We start from the raw sequence: 18,298 nt of genomic DNA on the forward strand, positions 1-18,298 counted from the left end.
GGAAAACAGAAGGCTGGTAAAGGAGCAACTGTTTATGCACCATATGGTTAAAAGTATGTGGACACCTGCCCATCACACCCATATGTGTTTCTTGTTGAACACTGAATCCCCTTTGCTGTTATTATACCCTCCACTCTTCTGGGAAGGCTTTCCATTAGATTTTGGAGTGTGGCTGTAGGGATGTGCTCATTCACCCACAAGAGCCATAGTGAGGTCAGGCACTGCTGCAATTGCCATTCCAGTTCATCCCAAAGGTGTTTGGTAGAGTTGAGGTCAGGGATGTGTGCAGGACACTTGAGTTCTTGTCAATGTCTTCATGGAACAGGTTTGGGCCTCTTATTTTCAGTAAAGCTACATCACACAAAGACATTACATTCTATACAATTGTGGAAACAGTTTGGGGAAGAACCACAGATGGGTTTGATGATCATGTGTCCACAAACTTTTGCTTGGACCAGCTCTTAGTTAGGGGTTTCATACAAAAGGGGGCAAATACTTATGCACACTCCTGTTTTTCATCTTAATTATTGTTTGTGTCGCAATAAAAAATAAAAAAATGCACCTTTAAAGTGGGGCGGCACGGTGGTATAGTGGTTAGCGCTGTTGCCTCACAGCAAGAAGGTCCGGGTTCGAGCCCCGTGGCCGGCGAGGGCCTTTCTGTGCGGAGTTTGTATGTTCTCCCCGTGTCCGCGTGGGTTTCCTCCGGGTGCTCTGGTTTCCCCCACAGTCCAAAGACATGCAGGTTAGGTTAACTGGTTACTCTAAATTGACCGTAGGTGTGAATGTGAGTGTGAATGGTTGTCTGTGTCTATGTGTCAGCCCTGTGATGACCTGGCGACTTGTCCAGGGTGTACCCCACCTTTCGCCCGTAGTCAGCTGGGATAGGCTCCAGCTTGCCTGCGACCCTGTAGAACAGGATAAAGCTGCTAGAGATAATGAGATGAGATGAGACCTTTAAAGTGGTATGCATGTAGTGTAAATCAAATGGTGCTAACCCCCCAAAAATCCATTTCAATTCCAGCTTGTAATGTAACAAAACAGGACAAACACCAAGGGGGATGAATACTTTTGCAAGACACTGTAGTGTAGCTGTTATAATGTAAATGATATCAAGACCTAACTTTGTGGACTTTCATGGATGTTCCACAACATTAAGTGAAACTATAAATGGATAAAAAGTACAAGGTCTTGCTCCATGGAGGCAGCCATGGCTTGAAGGTTAAAGAAGGAGCCTTGGGCCCAAAGGGTCGCCAGTTCAATTCCTAGGACTGGCGGGGAAAACGTGAGGGGAGTTGAGTGAATGAACAATAAACATCATGGCTGAAGTGCCCTTGAGCAAGGCACCTAACCCCCAACTGCTTCCTGGGTGCTTTTGCATTGCATAGCTGCCCACTGTTCTGGATATGTGTGTGTGTTCACTGCTCACTTGAGTGTGCTTCAGATGGGTTAAATGCAGAGGAGGGATTTCAGTGTACATGTGATAAATAAAGGCTTCTTCTTATCCCCGGCCCAAACAAAGTTTGGCGGGGGGATATAGAAACAGGTTCCGGCTGTCCGTCCATCCAGTCACGTTTTCGTTTCCGGGCCATATCTTTAAAATGGCTGAAGATTTCTTCATGAAACTTTGTAAACATATCAAGCAACATGTGACCTGCTGCCTTTTGCTATTTTGGATTTTTGGAAAAAAATATTTTTCAAATTTTTACATCAAAAATAGATTTTGACTTAGTTTCTAAGAGCAACGTTCGTTTCTGGAGCATATATCCAAAACTATTCATGATACGGATTTGAAACTTGGTATGCATGTTGACAAGGTGATGTAGATGTGCCTTTTCATACTAAGAAATTTGAGAAATTTTAATTTTCCAATTGTTAATGGAAACAATTTCAGACTTAGGCCGAATCCCATTTCACCCCTTGGACCAACCCCTTAGCCCTTCCCCTCCATTTTGCGCGTTCACGTGAAGGGGTAGGGGTATCCCAATCCCAGTTAACGCGGAGGGGTAGGGGAAGGGGGAGGGCTTCTGTACCCCTCCAAACGGAGATTTTCCTGGAGCAGACTCCGAACGAAGGGGTTTGAGTGTTTTCCCACAATGCCATGCGGATTTCAGCGAGATTTCATGCGGATTTCAGAAAGATGGCGGTTCCCGCGGCGAAAGATTGTCATAAATGTATTTTCTCCATTATTTACGTGTTTTAAGTTGTTATCCAGAGGAAACACGCCGCTTGATTCGCTTTCGAGCTGAGAATGAGCAGCGATTTCTGAAATCCAAGCTGCTGCTAAAAAGCTTTGGGAGTGAGTATTGTTTTCGGTTGCTTGACTGCGTACGTTTTGTTCTGTTATTCTCGCTTTTATTGTTTACATGAGTGTTCTGACACCTCATTCTGTCGGATGTGGTGCACGAAGCGCCAAAGATATCCCATTCAGTGGTGTTAGTTAACAAATCACACCCTGCCAGCAGAGATTTCTGTTCTGGCTCTGACTGTAGCGGCTGGTCGCAGCCAATGACGCATTTGGTCGCGTTTTGCTAACGTAAACGCTGACGGAGGTACGCGATGACGTATGCGATCGTTGAAGGGCTATCCCAATACGTAAGGGTTGAATTTCAAGCCCTATCCCTTGTAGCTCAGTTTCAAGGGGAAGGGCCAAGGGGAAGGCGGAGGGGAAGGCGGAGGGGTAGGGGTAGAAATTAGAATTGGGATTGGGCCTAAGTCTCTCAGGTTAGTCCTAGGGGTAGGTTTTAGGGGTGTTCACACGGCAACTTTTACTCCGGTGTAGCACCAGGGCTGCCCCAGTAGAGTGTTCACATGGTACAAAGTTATACCGGTGTAGCCCCTGAAAGCTGCTTAAACCAGTGCAAAGCTAACCCTGCTCGGGAGGTGGTTTAAGAAATTTTCTCCGGAGTAAATGCTAGTTTGTGGGGCAGCACCGATATAAAATGGGACGTCTGAACGCTACAGGGGTAGACTCGCTACGCGTGAGGAGAGCTGATTACATACGGGCATTGCATAATTTGCATCCTGGTATTTTGCGCTTCCAAAATGGCGAATATCAACAACAACAGAACTGCGTGTCTTCCAGTGTTGCCAGATTGGGCGGTTTTAAGTGCATTTTGGCAGATTTGAACATATTTTGGGCTGGAAAACGTCAGCAGTATCTGGCAACACTGGTGTCTTCAGCCACGTTGTTTTCCCGGCGCTTGGTGATGCCATGACAACCGGGAAAAGGAAGTACATTTTCACGCATGCGCATATTTCATTTCCGCATGGTCGTAAAAACTGCCGTGTGAACGCAAGTGGGGCTGCACCGGTGCTAACACGCTTCTCTCTAGTAAGCAGGTTTGTGACGTGTGAACACTCCACAAAATTTACACCGGTGTAAGATATATCGCAACAAAATACATCGGTGCAGCATCGATGCAAATATGTGCCGTGTGAACACCCCTTTTGTTTCCGGAGCGGAACTTGAAAACTATGAGTGGTATGGGCTTGAAAGTTGGTATATGTGTTGAGTAAGTAATGTATACATGCCTTTTGACACTAAGAAATGTGAAATTTAAATTTTTAGCTCACCTGGACCAAAGGTCTGGTGGGTTTATGCCATGGGCTGCTGAGGTCAGTGTAAAGAGGTAGGGTTGGTTTCCTGCAGCAGAACTTGAAAAATGTGACAAATAATATCTTGAAACTTGGTATATAGTTGGTATACAGGGCAGGGCATATAGATGACTCTGTCTTCTTGTTGTTCTTTAATTAATAAAAAGAATGCTCTCGTACCCTGAACCCCAAACAGATCAGGTCCAACCCTTTGTCACTAACACACCTGTCATAACACATTAAATAAAGTGTACTGTATGCTGCTCTACTTCGTTTAGACCTCATCCTACACCATACACTTGACCTCAGGACTACACCATAAAGCATGCGTAGGCGTCAGAAGATGTGCACGCTCTCTACGGTTCTCTGCTAGCTAAATAATCCGCCTGTCATCTCCGCCTATTATTACCAATCAGTAACAGATCATCCTTAACTTTCCTAAAGCCAGAACAACATGGCCCACATGAAAAAGCGCAAAGTTGACCAGGAAATCTATCAGTTTAAATCTGACTGGACTGATCGATTTTGTTTTATTTGACCGAACGCAGACTGTAGCTGTCTGTGTCAAAGCTAATTATACTGTTTGCCACAAGAAAAGTGAATAATACAGATTGGTATTTATGGCCTAATATTATTTGGTAAGCACATATTTTAAAAGTGTCAAACTAATAATAATGTGTTGGTGCGTTATTATGGTATTGAACCTTTGTGTGTCTTTCTTCCTCTGTGTGTGTGTTTGTGTAATATATCCTCCAGTCTGACTCTTTGCTCACAGTCTCACTTGACTCTTCTTCAGGTGAATGCGGTTATGAATGTGCTAATTGCCGTCTATGTGGAAATCTGTTTGGAAATTTTGCAGACGTTTGTAATGCTACGGTTTGCACACGTGTCAGGTCTTTGTCAGAGGGTGGACAGTAACAAAAGTACTCTTACTTGAGTACTGTACTTAAGTACACTTTTTGAGTATCTGTACTTTACTTGAGTATTATTTTTTTGGAAACTTATGACTTTAACTTCACTACATTTGAAAGGCAAATATCGTACTTTTCACTCCACTACATTTCTATCAAGGTCCTCGTTACTCGTTACTCGTTGCAGCTTTGAAAGTGGATGTTTTTTCTTTTCTTTTCTAAAACGTGATGGTTTTTCGCAGGTGACACTGAGACAGCCGATCAGTAATCACTAGGGTCACGTCACGTCCATAGACTGTATAAAATCAAGATCAGTGATTTCTGCACATCATGATTTAACACGATCAGTTGATGGCAGAATGGAAGGAGGCGGTTCTTCTGGGGAATGCACACACACGCATGGCTTTACCTAGAAGACATGTTTCAGTTTTCTGAAGGGATTAAAGATTTGTTTCGTTTTAAATGTTTGCTTTCTCATCTCATCTCATTATCTCTAGCCGCTTTATCCTGTTCTACAGGGTCGTAGGCAAGCTGGAGCCTATCCCAGCTGACTACGGGCGAAAGGTGGGGTACACCCTGGACAAGTCGCCAGGTCATCACAGGGCTGACATATAGACAGACAACCATTCACACTCACATTCACACCTATGGTCAATTTAGAGTCACCAGTTAACCTAACCTGCATGTCTTTGGACTGTAGGGGAAACCGGAGCACCCGGAGGAAACCCACGCGGACACGGGGAGAACATGCAAACTCCGCACAGAAAGGCCCTCGCCGGCCACGGGGCTCGAACCCGGACCTTCTTGCTGTGAGGCCACAGCGCTAACCACTACACCACCGTGTCGCCCATGTTTGCTTTGTTTGCTGAAAATGAACCACATTACGGCCTACAAAAAACTCGCTGTCCAACCTGCAGAAGCATATTGAGGTATGCAAACATTTTATTCCAAGAGAAAGCTTGAAATAAATTAATCTGTGCTTTTAGAGCTAGCGATAACGTTGCAATAGCTATGCAGTCTGGTTAGTCAAATGACTTTCTATGGATTTGCCCACCAAGTTGCCGTTGCTTTGTCCATGGCTAACGTTAACACATAGCTAGTTAGCTTGGACACTGTTAGTTAGCATGTAAAAACAGAGTTACACTAACATGAATAACGTTAACTTATCTGAAGTCCTTTCAGAAATCTCATCTCATCTCATTATCTCTAGCCGCTTTATCCTGTTCTACAGGGTTGCAGGCAAGCTGGAGCCTATCCCAGCTGACTACAGGCGAAAGGCGGGGTACACCCTGGACAAGTCGCCAGGTCATCACAGGGCTGACACATAGACACAGACAACCATTCACACTCACATTCACACCTACGGCCAATTTAGAGTCACCAGTTAACCTAACCTGCATGTCTTTGGACTGTGGGGGAAACCGGAGCACCCGGAGGAAACCCATGCGGACACGGGGAGAACATGCAAACTCCACACAGAAAGGCCCTCGCCGGCCACGGGGCTCGAACCCGGACCTTCTTGCTGTGAGGCGACAGCACTAACCACTACACCACCGTGCCGCCCCTTTCAGAAATGTTTTAGCATAATCTTGCCAAATAAACAGAATGTAGAAATCTTTCTTTTCTAGTAGCGTTAGCTACCCAATATGATTTTGAGTTTGAAAAGAGTTTTCTAGCATGTCAGGTGGAGCTTCACTGACTAGCTTAACGTTAAACCACCATGACAGCACAGCATGCGTTCATTTTGTGAATTCACATTTTTGTCTTTGGTAACGGCATTAGGTTTTGTAAGCATTGTGACAATAATACAACAGCGTGTTGACAGAAAATGTACTTTTAATACTTAAGTATTTTTAAAAGCAAGTACTTCAGTACTTTAACTTAAATAAAAATGTGACTGGACAACTTTCACTTGAACTGACCAGTGGGATCTGTACTTTGATTTAAATAATGAACTTGGGTACTTTGTCCACCTCTGTTGAAAAGTTGACACAGTTATCTTTTCCTCAGGATGCTCAGTCCTTTCTCACCGTGAACCACTTGCTATTGTTCGTGTGCATGTGATATCGCGCTTATTTCCCAAACCGGAAGTCCACTATGTTGGATGATAACAACAATCAAGATAGTGGAGCTTCACGTGTGAACTGCTGCAACCCTTCATGATTTTCTTTTGATTTCACTGCCTTTGAAAAAAGATGATGCCTACTTTGCGTGCGGGATATAATCGTGGTAATAATGCTACTCATGACAAAGAGAAATGGTTCTTCAGAATTCCCAAAATAATTTTCATTATTTTATTTTATTTTTGATGCTGTTTTGAAAAAAAATTCAACAAAACAGATAAACTGTCCAGAGAATGCCGTGCGTACACTGTGGTTCAAACACATACATCGTAAAGACTTAACTGAGGAAAAAGCTAATTACACCCATGTGTGTGTGCGTGTGTGTGTGTGTGGTGACCACTTTATAGCTGGTAAGAGTTCATTGCTAATTAAAGCTGTGTTTTCTGCTAATTAAATTGTGCTTTTGAGCTTTAATGCGAACACTGCTTCTCACCTTGGAGGAGCACTGGCAAACCTACAGTACGCGATAAAACAAATCCAGATTGGCTACCAACACTCAAATTAGGACACGATAAGATCAAGATGAAAGAAAACTCATCTCGCAGTATCAAGAAGCAACAGGATAAATGAAAGATCTGCCAATAAACCCAGATTAAATTAGAAGTAGCGCAAACCTTAGCGAGTTGGAATTCACAAGGAGAACAATGTAGGTCAACTTTGCCAGGTGAGATGCTAGATATTAGCGATGCCGTTCCAGTAACTGAGTAACTTTGTTTTACTTATGCACTTTTTTTTTTGGTAGAATGAGATACAGTGGTGCTTGAAAGTTTGTGAACCCTTTAGAATTTTCTATATTTCTGCATAAATATGACATAAAACATCATCAGATTTTCACACAAGTCCTAAAAGTAGATAAAGAGAACCCAGTTAAACAAATGAGACAAAAATATTATACTTGGTCATTTATTTATTGAGGAAAATGATCCAATATTACATATCTGTGAGTGGCAAAAGTATGTGAACCTTTGCTTTCAGTATCTGGTGTGACCCCCTTGTGCAGCAATAACTGCAACTAAACGTTTCCGGTAACTGTTGATCAGTCCTGCACACCGGCTTGGAGGAATTTTAGCCCATTCCTCCGTACACAACAGCTTCAACTCTGGGATGTTGGTGGGTTTCCTCACATGAACTGCTCGCTTCAGGTCCTTCCACAACATTTCGATTGGATTAAGGTCAGGACTTTGACTTGGCCATTCCAAAACATTAACTTTATTCTTCTTTAACCATTCTTTGGTAGAACGACTTGTGTGCTTAGGGTCGTTGTCTTGCTGCATGACCCACCTTCTCTTGAGATTCAGTTCATGGACAGATGTCCTGACATTTTCCTTTAGAATTCGCTGGTATCATTCAGAATTCATTGTTCCATCAATGATGGCAAGCCGTTCTGGCCCAGATGCAGCAAAACAGGCCCAAACCATGACACTACCACCACCATGTTTCACAGATAGGATAAGGTTCTTATGCTGGAATGCAGTGTTTTCCTTCCTCCAAACATAATGCTTCTCATTTAAACCAAAATTTCCATGTTGGTCTCATCTGTCCACAAAACATCTTTCCAATAGCCTTCTGACTTGTCCACATGACCTTTAGCAAACTGCAGATGAGCAGCAATGTTCTTTTTGGAGAGCAGTGGCTTTCTCCTTGCAACCCTGCCATGCACACCATTGTTGTTCAGTGTTCTTCTGATGGTGGACTCATGAACATTAGCATTAGCCAATGGGAGAAAGGCCTTCAGTTGCTTAGAAGTTACCCTGGGGTCCTTTGTGACCTAACTGACTATTACATGCCTTGCTCTTGGAGTGATCTTTGCTGGTCGACCACTCCTGGGGAGGGTAACAATGGTCTTGAATTTCCTCCATTTGTACACAATCTGTCTGACTGTGGATTGGTGGAGTCCAAACTCTTTAGAGATGGTTTTGTAAGCTTTTCCAGCCTAATGAGCATCAACAATAATTTTTCTGAGGTCCTCAGAAATCTCCTTTTTTCGTGCCATGATGCACTTCCACAAACGTGTTGTGAAGATCAGACTTTGATAGATCCCTGTTCTTTAAATAAAACAGGGTGCCCACTCACACCTGATTGTCATCCCATTGATTGAAAACACCTGACTCTAATTTCACCTTCAAATTAATGGCTAATCCTACAGGTTCACATACTTTTGCCACTCACAGATATGTAATATTGGATCATTTTCCTCAATAAATAAATGACCGAGTATAATATTTTTGTCTCATTTGTTTAACTGGGTTCTCTTTATCTACTTTTAGGACTTGTGTGAAAATCTAATGATGTTTTAGGTCATATTTATGCAGAAATATAGAAAATTCTAAAGGGTTCACAAACTTTCAAGCACCACTGTAGTTCACGCTGATATCAGGGTATTCAATCGGTGGTAATGAGGCTAAATCCTCTGTATAATCATACGGCTTTAACATATACGGGTCAAAGCCACAAATTTCAACTTTTTCTCTGAATCTTGACTTGGCTGAGGATTCCAGAGAATCATAATATTTTGAGAAAGTCAGAGATGCATCACAGTTATTGTTTGCATGAGATGGCATTTTGGATTTGTATATCATCCAACATGGTGGCACAGTGGTGTAGTGGTTAGCACTGTCACCTCAAAGAAAGAAGGTTCTGGGTTTGAGCCCACTGGCCGGCGAGGGCCTTTCTGTGTGGAGTTTGCATGTTCTCCCCATGTCTGTGTGGGTTTCCTCCGGGTGCTCCGGTTTCCACCACAGTCCAAAGACATGAAGATTAGTCTAATTGGTGGCTCTAAATTGACTGTAGGTGTGAGTATGAATGGTTGTTTGTCTCTATGTGCTTTTGCGACCATATGACATCTGTAAGTACAAACCATGAACGTGTACGACCACAGGGAACTTGATTGCAAGTGCAACGCAACGTATTTCATCAACACTTGACCACCGGATAATGAAATTTGGATCTTTATTTACATAAGATAGATGGGTTTTTATCAAAAGGTGGCATGGTGGTGTAGTGGTTAGCACTGTCACCTCACAGCAGGAAGGTTCTGAGTTCGAGCCCAGCGGCCAACGAGGGCCTTAATGTGTGGAGTTTGCATGTTCTCCCTGTGTCTGCATGGGTTTCCTCCGGGTGCTCCGGTTTCCCCCACAGTCCAAAGACATGCAGGTTAGGCTAATTGGTGGCTCTAAATTGACCGTGAGTGTGAATGGTTGTTTGTCTCTATGTGTCAGCCCTGTGAGGATTTGGTGACTTGTCCAGGGTGTACCCCACCTCTCACCCATAGTCATCTGGGATAGGCTCCAGCTTGCCCGTGACCCTGCACAGGATAAATGGTTACGGGTAATGGATGGATGTCATCCAACATGGTGGCGGATACTAGGGCTGCGTCCCTAAACGTCAGGTACAGGTACCGGTACAGAGGTTTAGGTACAGGTCCGGACCTGTACCTGTACCTGAACAATTTGACAAATTCTTCTGAACTTATTTAATAATGACAGAAACATTAATAAACTGTTGACAACTTGTCAGTATCTTTATTCAAAGAAAACCGAACATAACTAGGTTTCCTACCTCACTTCTCAGTCACCCTCTCAGTCTCACATTATAGTTAACTTGGGACAAAAAGTCATAAGTTGTCTCACAGCGAGAAGTGACTACTACACTAGAGTACTACAGACTACGCGCAGTCCGCAGCCTTTAACTTACGCGCCAAAATTACACAAAGCAACAAAGGCTGCCAATGCCAGCAAAGGAAAAATGGCTGACCTGCTTTTGAGTATTTTTGACCAATCAGAACGCTGGATCAGCCAAGCTCTCGCAATGTCTCGTGAGACTGTGGCGAGAGGATCTCAAATCAAAGATGGCTCTGATTTCAAGTTTCAGCGTGGCATTTTACGTCTTTTCCAGTGCTAAATTTACGCATCTTCAGTCACAAAATAAGCAGATACTTGGTGTAAATTTATATCAGTACAGTACCGGTACTTCATGATCCGGTATTTTGGACCTGTACCGAATCGATTTTCACGGTACAGTACTGGTACACAGTACCGGTACGCAGCCCTAGCGGATACATACGTCACACTATTTTGTCACGTGGTTGCACACAAAGAATAGTGCTGTTGTTCGTTGTTGTTTTTTGCTATTAGAGACACAGTAAATAGAAATGTTTCTGGTTTGAGTTGGATATAAAAGTGTCTGTGTGCCCAGATGTTTAATTTTCAGTGATGGTGGATGTGTGAGTGTTTTGGAAGTTTTGGCCCTTGGCTTGACATGCCTGACAAAATTTGGCCCTTGGGGAAAACTGACTTGGGAACCATGCTTCAATATAAAAAGAATACAACACTTTGGGCCATGGCATTATTACAAAGAAAATAATCAACAGGGGTGGTAGTATTAACTCAGGCCACAATATTATTTTCTTTATACAGTGCATTTTTAATTGTTTTATTCCTTCCTTCATGCAACTGTACCTTCTTTGCTTTATAATATTATAAGTTTTAATTTGGGTCACTGCATTTTAACCATAATTATCTTCCACTTGTTTCTGGTCATTTGATCACACCCTGCAGTGCTTGTATCACTGTCAACTGGACTCTCGATTACTCCACTCTGCCTCATGTTAGCTAAAAGACCATGTAATTTTAATTATTTAATCATTATGAGCCACTTTTATAACACTTTCAATATGACTATGATAACTACTCATGCATGGTAGTATTGTATCATTTTTGCTTGTACTTACTGAAAGCTGGCCTGGTAGGTCCTGAGGCAGATCTCTCAACATTCCCGGACTGGTGGGGGACATGACGGAGATGGAGGGACGGTCCACCTTGTGAGACTCATCGATAGAACTGGAACCAGCTATTGCGACAGAAAATACAAGTCAAATAAATATTTTTCTAATGTGAATATACTGTGGGTATTTTTAGAAATACATTTTTGAGGATATGTAGTAAATATAATATATTGTTCTTATGTAGAAAAAAAAAACAATTCAAATAAGTTGGTTTGCATGTTCTCCCCGTGTCCGCGTGGGTTTCCTCCGGGTGCTCCGGTTTCCCCCACAGTCCAAAGACATGCAGGTTAGGTTAACTGGTGACTCTAAATTGACCGTAGGTGTGAATGTGAGTGTGAATGGTTGTCTGTGTCTATGTGTCAGCCCTGTGATGACCTGGTGACTTGTCCAGGGTGTACCCCGCCTTTCGCCCGTAGTCAGCTGGGATAGGCTCCAGCTTGCCTGCGACCCTGTAGAAGGATAAAGCAGCTAGAGATAATGAGATGAGATGAGACAAATAAGTTGGGTATAAATCCAATCAACAAAACCTACTAGATTCAAGAGGAGGATGTGTCTTCTCTGGATGTCTTGGTCTGTCTCTTTAAAAGAATGACACAAAGACATTTTTAGCAGACGTATTAAAAATATGGCTTTCTTTACAATCACATACGGTAAATGATCACACGCATTGGTGATTGATATTTAGGAAATAAGGGAAGTGTCAGGATCAGAGGGTTTGATTTTGGTAGCTAAGCAATGCTAATAAGCTAGCAATGCTACTTAAGGCTTGAGGATACTTTAGGTTCAGGCACTATGGACACTGGACACAATAAAACAGTTTGAGTGCTTTACTTACTCATATGCTCTATAAAACTTTCTGAGGACATTTTTGTGAATAACACGATGGATGCATCTTTTGCATGGAGTGAAAAAGCAAATCAAAGTGATGTCAATTCGACTTTAAACAAATTACGCAAAAAGAAGCAACTAAATCACCAACTTTACACATCTAAGCCATTTAAGATCATTAATTTGTGCTAGCAGTGCTAGCGCAAATTGTTACTCTCACTCAAGATCTTTCTTCTTCTTCTAATGTTTTAAGGACGCTATTTCTCCATCAGTTTTCAGCCAATCGTCACCAAATTTCACAAACAGAATACTTCTGGGCTGAATTGCGTTGCTATGACTTTTGGTGCTGATCTGGATCACTGAACCAGAATGATCCATGAAAAACAGGCTTTTTTCAATCATTTATTTCTCCTTCAGTTTTCAACCAATCATCACCAAATTTCACAGGAAGAATACCTCTGGGCTGAATTAAGTTGCTATGACTTTTGGTGCTGATCTGGATCACTGAACCCGAATGATCCATGAAAAACAGGCTTTTTCCCTCACTAAGCGTCATTCTCTATGTCTTACTCTATCTAGTTTTATATTCTTTCTACATGTAGATGGTCACTTGATTTGGATTTAGACTAATTAGGAAGCTCTTGTTTTGATCCAGATTGTATAGTAAAAGGTAGAATGACACAAAGTACACAGAGACTCTAACAGAATCCATAATCTAAAGGGAAAAGATTGGGGAAGGACTAACTCTAACCCTGAAACATAAAGACTAGAACTTTTTTCTGAGCTTGATCAAATAAACTAGCTAATAATTTAATCAGAACAGTATGCATAGAAACAGCCAGATAGTAGGGGGAAAAGAGAAAGGCCTAAAGAAGGAAAATACTGAACAAGGAAACAGAAATCAAAGCTCGGAATTCAAACTAGAGTGCATACCTCCATCAAGCCACACACAATCAACATCAAAATCAAACCATTTGAACATAGGATAATATTAAAGCTGTACACCAAATTTCATCCAAATCCATTCACTACTTTTTGAGTTACGTTGGGAACAGACAAAAAAAAAATCTTGGATCCGCATATATATCCGGATTTGCATCAAAAGTGAGGCAATTATTCCTTGGCCCATGGTTCACCTTTCCTCCAAATTTCATCAAAATCTGTTTATTACTTTTTGAGTTATGTTGGGAACAGGCAAACAAATGGAGGCGAAAACATAACCTGTTCCAACAAAGTTAGTGGAGGTAACAAAAGCATGATAAGCATATATATAACGAATCAGAATGAAACACAGAACAGGTGAACACAATCAGGCAACAAACCAATGGCAGAGTCTGACTAAAAAAAGTGGGGAAACTGTGACACCTGTATTTCTATTTAAAATACATGTATATGCATGAAAAGGTCCAGGAGCCTTCTAAAATCAGTGCACCTTTTACACTAAAACCTCTGTTAATCATTTCAACAATGACAATACACACCTTAATGGTCACATAAAATATATGTGGCCCATTCTATAATTGTGGGTACATTTCAAACGTTGACTCTGTTTGTCATTGTCAACTCTGTTCACGTTAAAATGGGCAATCCATTAACAGGATCGACGATAACAGAGTTGACATTTGCCACCATTTTGTGTCTTAACTCCACATGCTAACCTCAAACTAGCTGCCACATGGCATGTGTAAAAACAGAATTTTATGGATTTTTAATCATATTACGATTCTTTTTAAAACATGAGCGAGATATTCACTCTAATATCGCAATAACAGATTTGACGAATAATGAAACTACTGTTGGTGTATCCTCAACATTTTGTTCAAATTAATGAGACAAGAAACATGACATACTTCACTTCCTTTCTGAAGTTTCCCGCCAGAGGAAGTGACATCTCTTGGTGTGGGTGTTATGTGTATTATTAAAAGTCTTTGTGGATTTTATGTGGTTTTATAACAGAGTGAACAGAGTTGACAAGAACATCGGGACGGATCAAAAAATATTTTTTTTATGACTGAAATTTCACATAATACAGAAACTAGACATTCTATGCAATTGATTTTATCACGGTTAATAGAATAAGCCCCCAAAACAGATTGTTCAACTGAATCACTTCATGTTTATTCGAGTTGAATGGATGAATCCGGAGTCGAAGACAGCCAGTAATGTGGGGGGAGTCATTTAGCTAATGTTTTATTAATAAATTGGGTCTAAAAGGAAGATCAAGCATCACTATTGGTGAAAGTTTGTCATAATTTGCATTATTGTTCAAAACTGATTCAATAAAGATTTATTTTGTGGAAAATAACAAAAGGTTTATCTCAGAGATGTGAAATGTACCCTGAATTCTAGAATGACCCATATTATATATATATATATATATAAAATATGGGTCATTCTAGAATTCGGGGTACATTTCACATCTCTGAGATAAACCTTTTGTTATTTATATAAACCACGCTTATGGGTACTGAAATGGGGACATGAACTTATTTTTAAAAATTCACCTAAAACCATTTCTTTTTTTTACCATCAGGTCACAAAACATGTAATCTTTAATGAATGATATGTTAAAAGATAACTTTAATTTTCTGAGATGTAATAAAAACATATTTATATGCCAAAGTCAGAACGTAACAGAAGTGTTGTGGACATATAGATTCTCAATTTTAACAATGTAGAATTATTTTATAACTGTATTTTATTATGTATAGATAAAGTAATGATATATTAGAATATAACAGTGAGGGTTTTTTTAATGTAGCAATCTACATCAGCTTTTTTTAATAATGTTTGACACCAATAGAATGACATTGTCTGATACAAAAATGTAAAAAGACTGGTTGGCTTTTTGAAACATAGGAAGGTGATGTTTTAGCAAATATAATTAATAAACATGTGTAGTAGAATAAACATACACATTCTTTCAATAAGATTAACATGGTATATAGCTAGATTGTAATTAATTTGTAACAGACGCGAGATGGACAATCGTAACAGAAGTAATGTAACAGACATCATTTTGGAACTCATAGGCTTGACTTTGGCATATAAATATGTTTTTATTACATCTCAGAAAATTAAAGTTATCTTTTAACATATCATTCATTAAAGATTACATGCTTTGTGACCTGATGGTAAAAAAAGAAATGGTTTTAGGTGAATTTTTAAAAATAAGTTCATGTCCCCATTTCAGTACCCATAAGCGTGGAATCACTCATATATATATATATATATATATATATATATATATATATATATATATATGAAGTGTCTTAAAGACACAGTGATGAACTTGTGCTATACTTACCCAATTGGTCTTGAAACAACTATTTCCACTTGCGGTGCGGACTGCGACTCTAAAATTATGTTGTACACTTCTTTCTTGGTTGCTCCAGGCAACGCCTTTCCATTCCACTGCAACACCTCATCACCTGAAATCAAAATGGCTACCGTTTAACCAACCTGCCATCTAACAGCTAGGAGTACCATCAAACAGAGGAACAAAGGTTATCATGTTAATGAGAAACAAATATGAAGATGTTTATGAGATTTATCATCATTATTGACCACCTGAGTTGCACAAATACCCATTTTGAACAATAATCCTCACCTGCTCGTAAATGGCCTACAACGTCTGCGAGACTTCCTTTCTTTACTTTGGTGATGAACGCTCCAAGTCTCCCGGTCTCTGTAATTTTCCCACCAACCACCTAATGACAGTAAAGCATGCACTTGGTAAGTTCTACAACACAACACCTTGAAAACGTGGTTTAAGCTCTGTGAACATTTCTAAATGCTAAGATAAAAGATGCATGCTGTACTAGTCAATGTAGGTCATGTGACCTGCACTGAAACAGAATAAACTGAGCTTGGTTTTCTGCTTAGACACAAATAGAGATAGAGAATTTGGCTGTTGTACCCTGTTAATCTCACCTTCAGCCCGAGCAGAGAGCCAGCTTCTCGAGGCACGGCTGAGCGCTTGCTCAGAGTGATGCGGCCGATCAAATGATCCCCCTCTTTTGAAGGCTGCCATGTAACAGGATGCTGAGGGGAAATGGCATGGTGCTTTTCAAACCCATTAATGATGGACACAATCTTGCTAACATGCACAAACTGTGGTGAAGCACTGTACATAACCAAAGACGAAACATCTACTGCATCAGATGTGTGTTGAGGAATTTGTACAGTTGGCAAAACAGAAGGTACTCTAGAGAGTAGTGTATATCGCAATTGCATTTTAGTCCTAACACTCTGTGGATGTTAACTCATGCTTTGAACATGTTAGCAAGCTTTTAGTGTATTAATGAAGATACTTTTACACTAACTCTAGGTTAATGAATGTTTTGTAAAAGTTTGCTGTCTCTGTAAGTAATCAGGTATTTTTGTATGAATATACACGTATGTATGAATTGTATGAATATACCAGTAGTAAAGTCTTATTCTGAACATGGTCTCCCATTCAAATCACATCAGCAGGTACAAAATTTAAGCGTAAGGTTGGAGTAAGGCTAGCACTTACATCTTTTGTTTTTATGCATTTTAATATTATCATAAAAATTAAATTCATACATCCAAAAGCAGGGGCGGCACGGTGGTGTAGTGGTTAGCGCTGTCGCCTCACAGCAAGAAGGTCCGGGTTCGAGCCCCGTGGCCGGCGAGGGCCTTTCTGTGCGGAGTTTGCATGTTCTCCCCGTGTCCGTGTGGGTTTCCTCCGGGTGCTCCGGTTTCCCCCACAGTCCAAAGACATGCAGGTTAGGTTAACTGGTGACTCTAAATTGACCGTAGGTGTGAATGGTTGTCTGTGTCTATGTGTCAGCCCTGTGATGACCTGGTGACTTGTCCAGGGTGTACCCCGCCTTTCGCCCGTAGTCAGCTGGGATAGGCTCCAGCTTGCCTGCGACCCTGTAGAAGGATAAAGCGGCTAGAGATAATGAGATGAGATGAGATGAGATGAGACATCCAAAAGCAATGGACCAGTCACTGATTATATACATAAGGAATGCTTTGACTGTACAGTATACACCGATCAGCCATAACATTATGACCACTGACAGGTGACGTGAATAATATTGATTATCTCATTACAATGGCACCTGTCAAGGGCTGGGATATATTAGGCAGCAAGAAAGAGAACAGTCAGTTCTTGAATTTGATGTGTTGGAAGCAGGAAAAATGGGCAAGCATAAGGATCTGAGCGACTTTGACAGGGGCCAAATTGTGATGGCTAGATGACTGGGTCTGAGCATCTCCAAAATGGCACATCTTGTGGGGTGTTCCCGGTATGCAGTGGTTAGTACCTACCAAAAGTGGTCCAAGGAAGGACAAGCAGTGAACCAGCGACAAGGTCATGGGTGTTGAAGGCTCATTGATTCGCACAGGGCATGAAGGCCAACCCATATGGCCCAATCCCACAGAAGAGCTACTGTAGGACAAACTGCTGAAAAAATTCATGTTGGCTAAAACAGAAAGGTAGCTCTGCTGTGGGATTGGCCCATATGGGCTAGTCTTTGTGCCCCATCTGAATCAGTGAGCCTTCGACATCCATGACCTTGTCGCTGGTTCACCGATTGTCCTTCCTTAGACCACATTTGGTAGGTAGTAACCACTGCATACCAGGAACACCCCACAAGATGTGCCATTTTGGAGATGCTCAGACCCAGTCGTCTAGCCATCACAATTTGGCCCTTGTCAAAGTTGCTCAGCTCCTTACGCGTGCTCATTTTTCCTGCTTCCAAAGCATCAACTTCGAGAACTGACTGTTCTCTTTCTTGCTGCCTAATATATCCCACCCCTTGACAGGTGCCACTGTAATGAGATAATCAATGTTATTCACTTCACCTGTCAGTGGTTATAATATGATGGCTGATTGGCGTACAGTAGCATTACTTGATTAAATGGTTAATACGAGTAGCTACGTAATAGTTCTATTGAATATACTGGCCACTACGTGCATATTACTAACGTTATACTCATTACAGCCAACATGCTTGACAACATCATTTATACAACATATTGCCCAACCCAATCAAGTCCTCCAGTGCCATCAACCATTCCAACCT

General features: G+C 41.2%; 1 protein-coding gene across 1 annotated transcript in view; it reads right to left on the minus strand.

Moving 5' to 3' along the window:
* rims1b (regulating synaptic membrane exocytosis 1b) overlaps positions 1 to 18,298 on the minus strand; it is a 177,072-nt gene that overhangs the window by 92,028 nt on the left and 66,746 nt on the right. The window contains exons 6-10 of the mRNA XM_060898963.1: positions 16,173 to 16,283; positions 15,850 to 15,949; positions 15,547 to 15,670; positions 11,943 to 11,989; positions 11,358 to 11,476 (exon numbers count right to left, since the gene is read on the minus strand). Of these exons, the coding sequence (XP_060754946.1) occupies positions 11,358 to 11,476; positions 11,943 to 11,989; positions 15,547 to 15,670; positions 15,850 to 15,949; positions 16,173 to 16,283 (501 nt within the window). The remainder of the gene's footprint in view (positions 1 to 11,357; positions 11,477 to 11,942; positions 11,990 to 15,546; positions 15,671 to 15,849; positions 15,950 to 16,172; positions 16,284 to 18,298) is intronic.

The sequence above is a fragment of the Neoarius graeffei genome, chromosome 18 (genome assembly GCF_027579695.1).
Source record: "Neoarius graeffei isolate fNeoGra1 chromosome 18, fNeoGra1.pri, whole genome shotgun sequence".
Taxonomy (NCBI): Eukaryota; Metazoa; Chordata; class Actinopteri; order Siluriformes; family Ariidae; genus Neoarius; species Neoarius graeffei.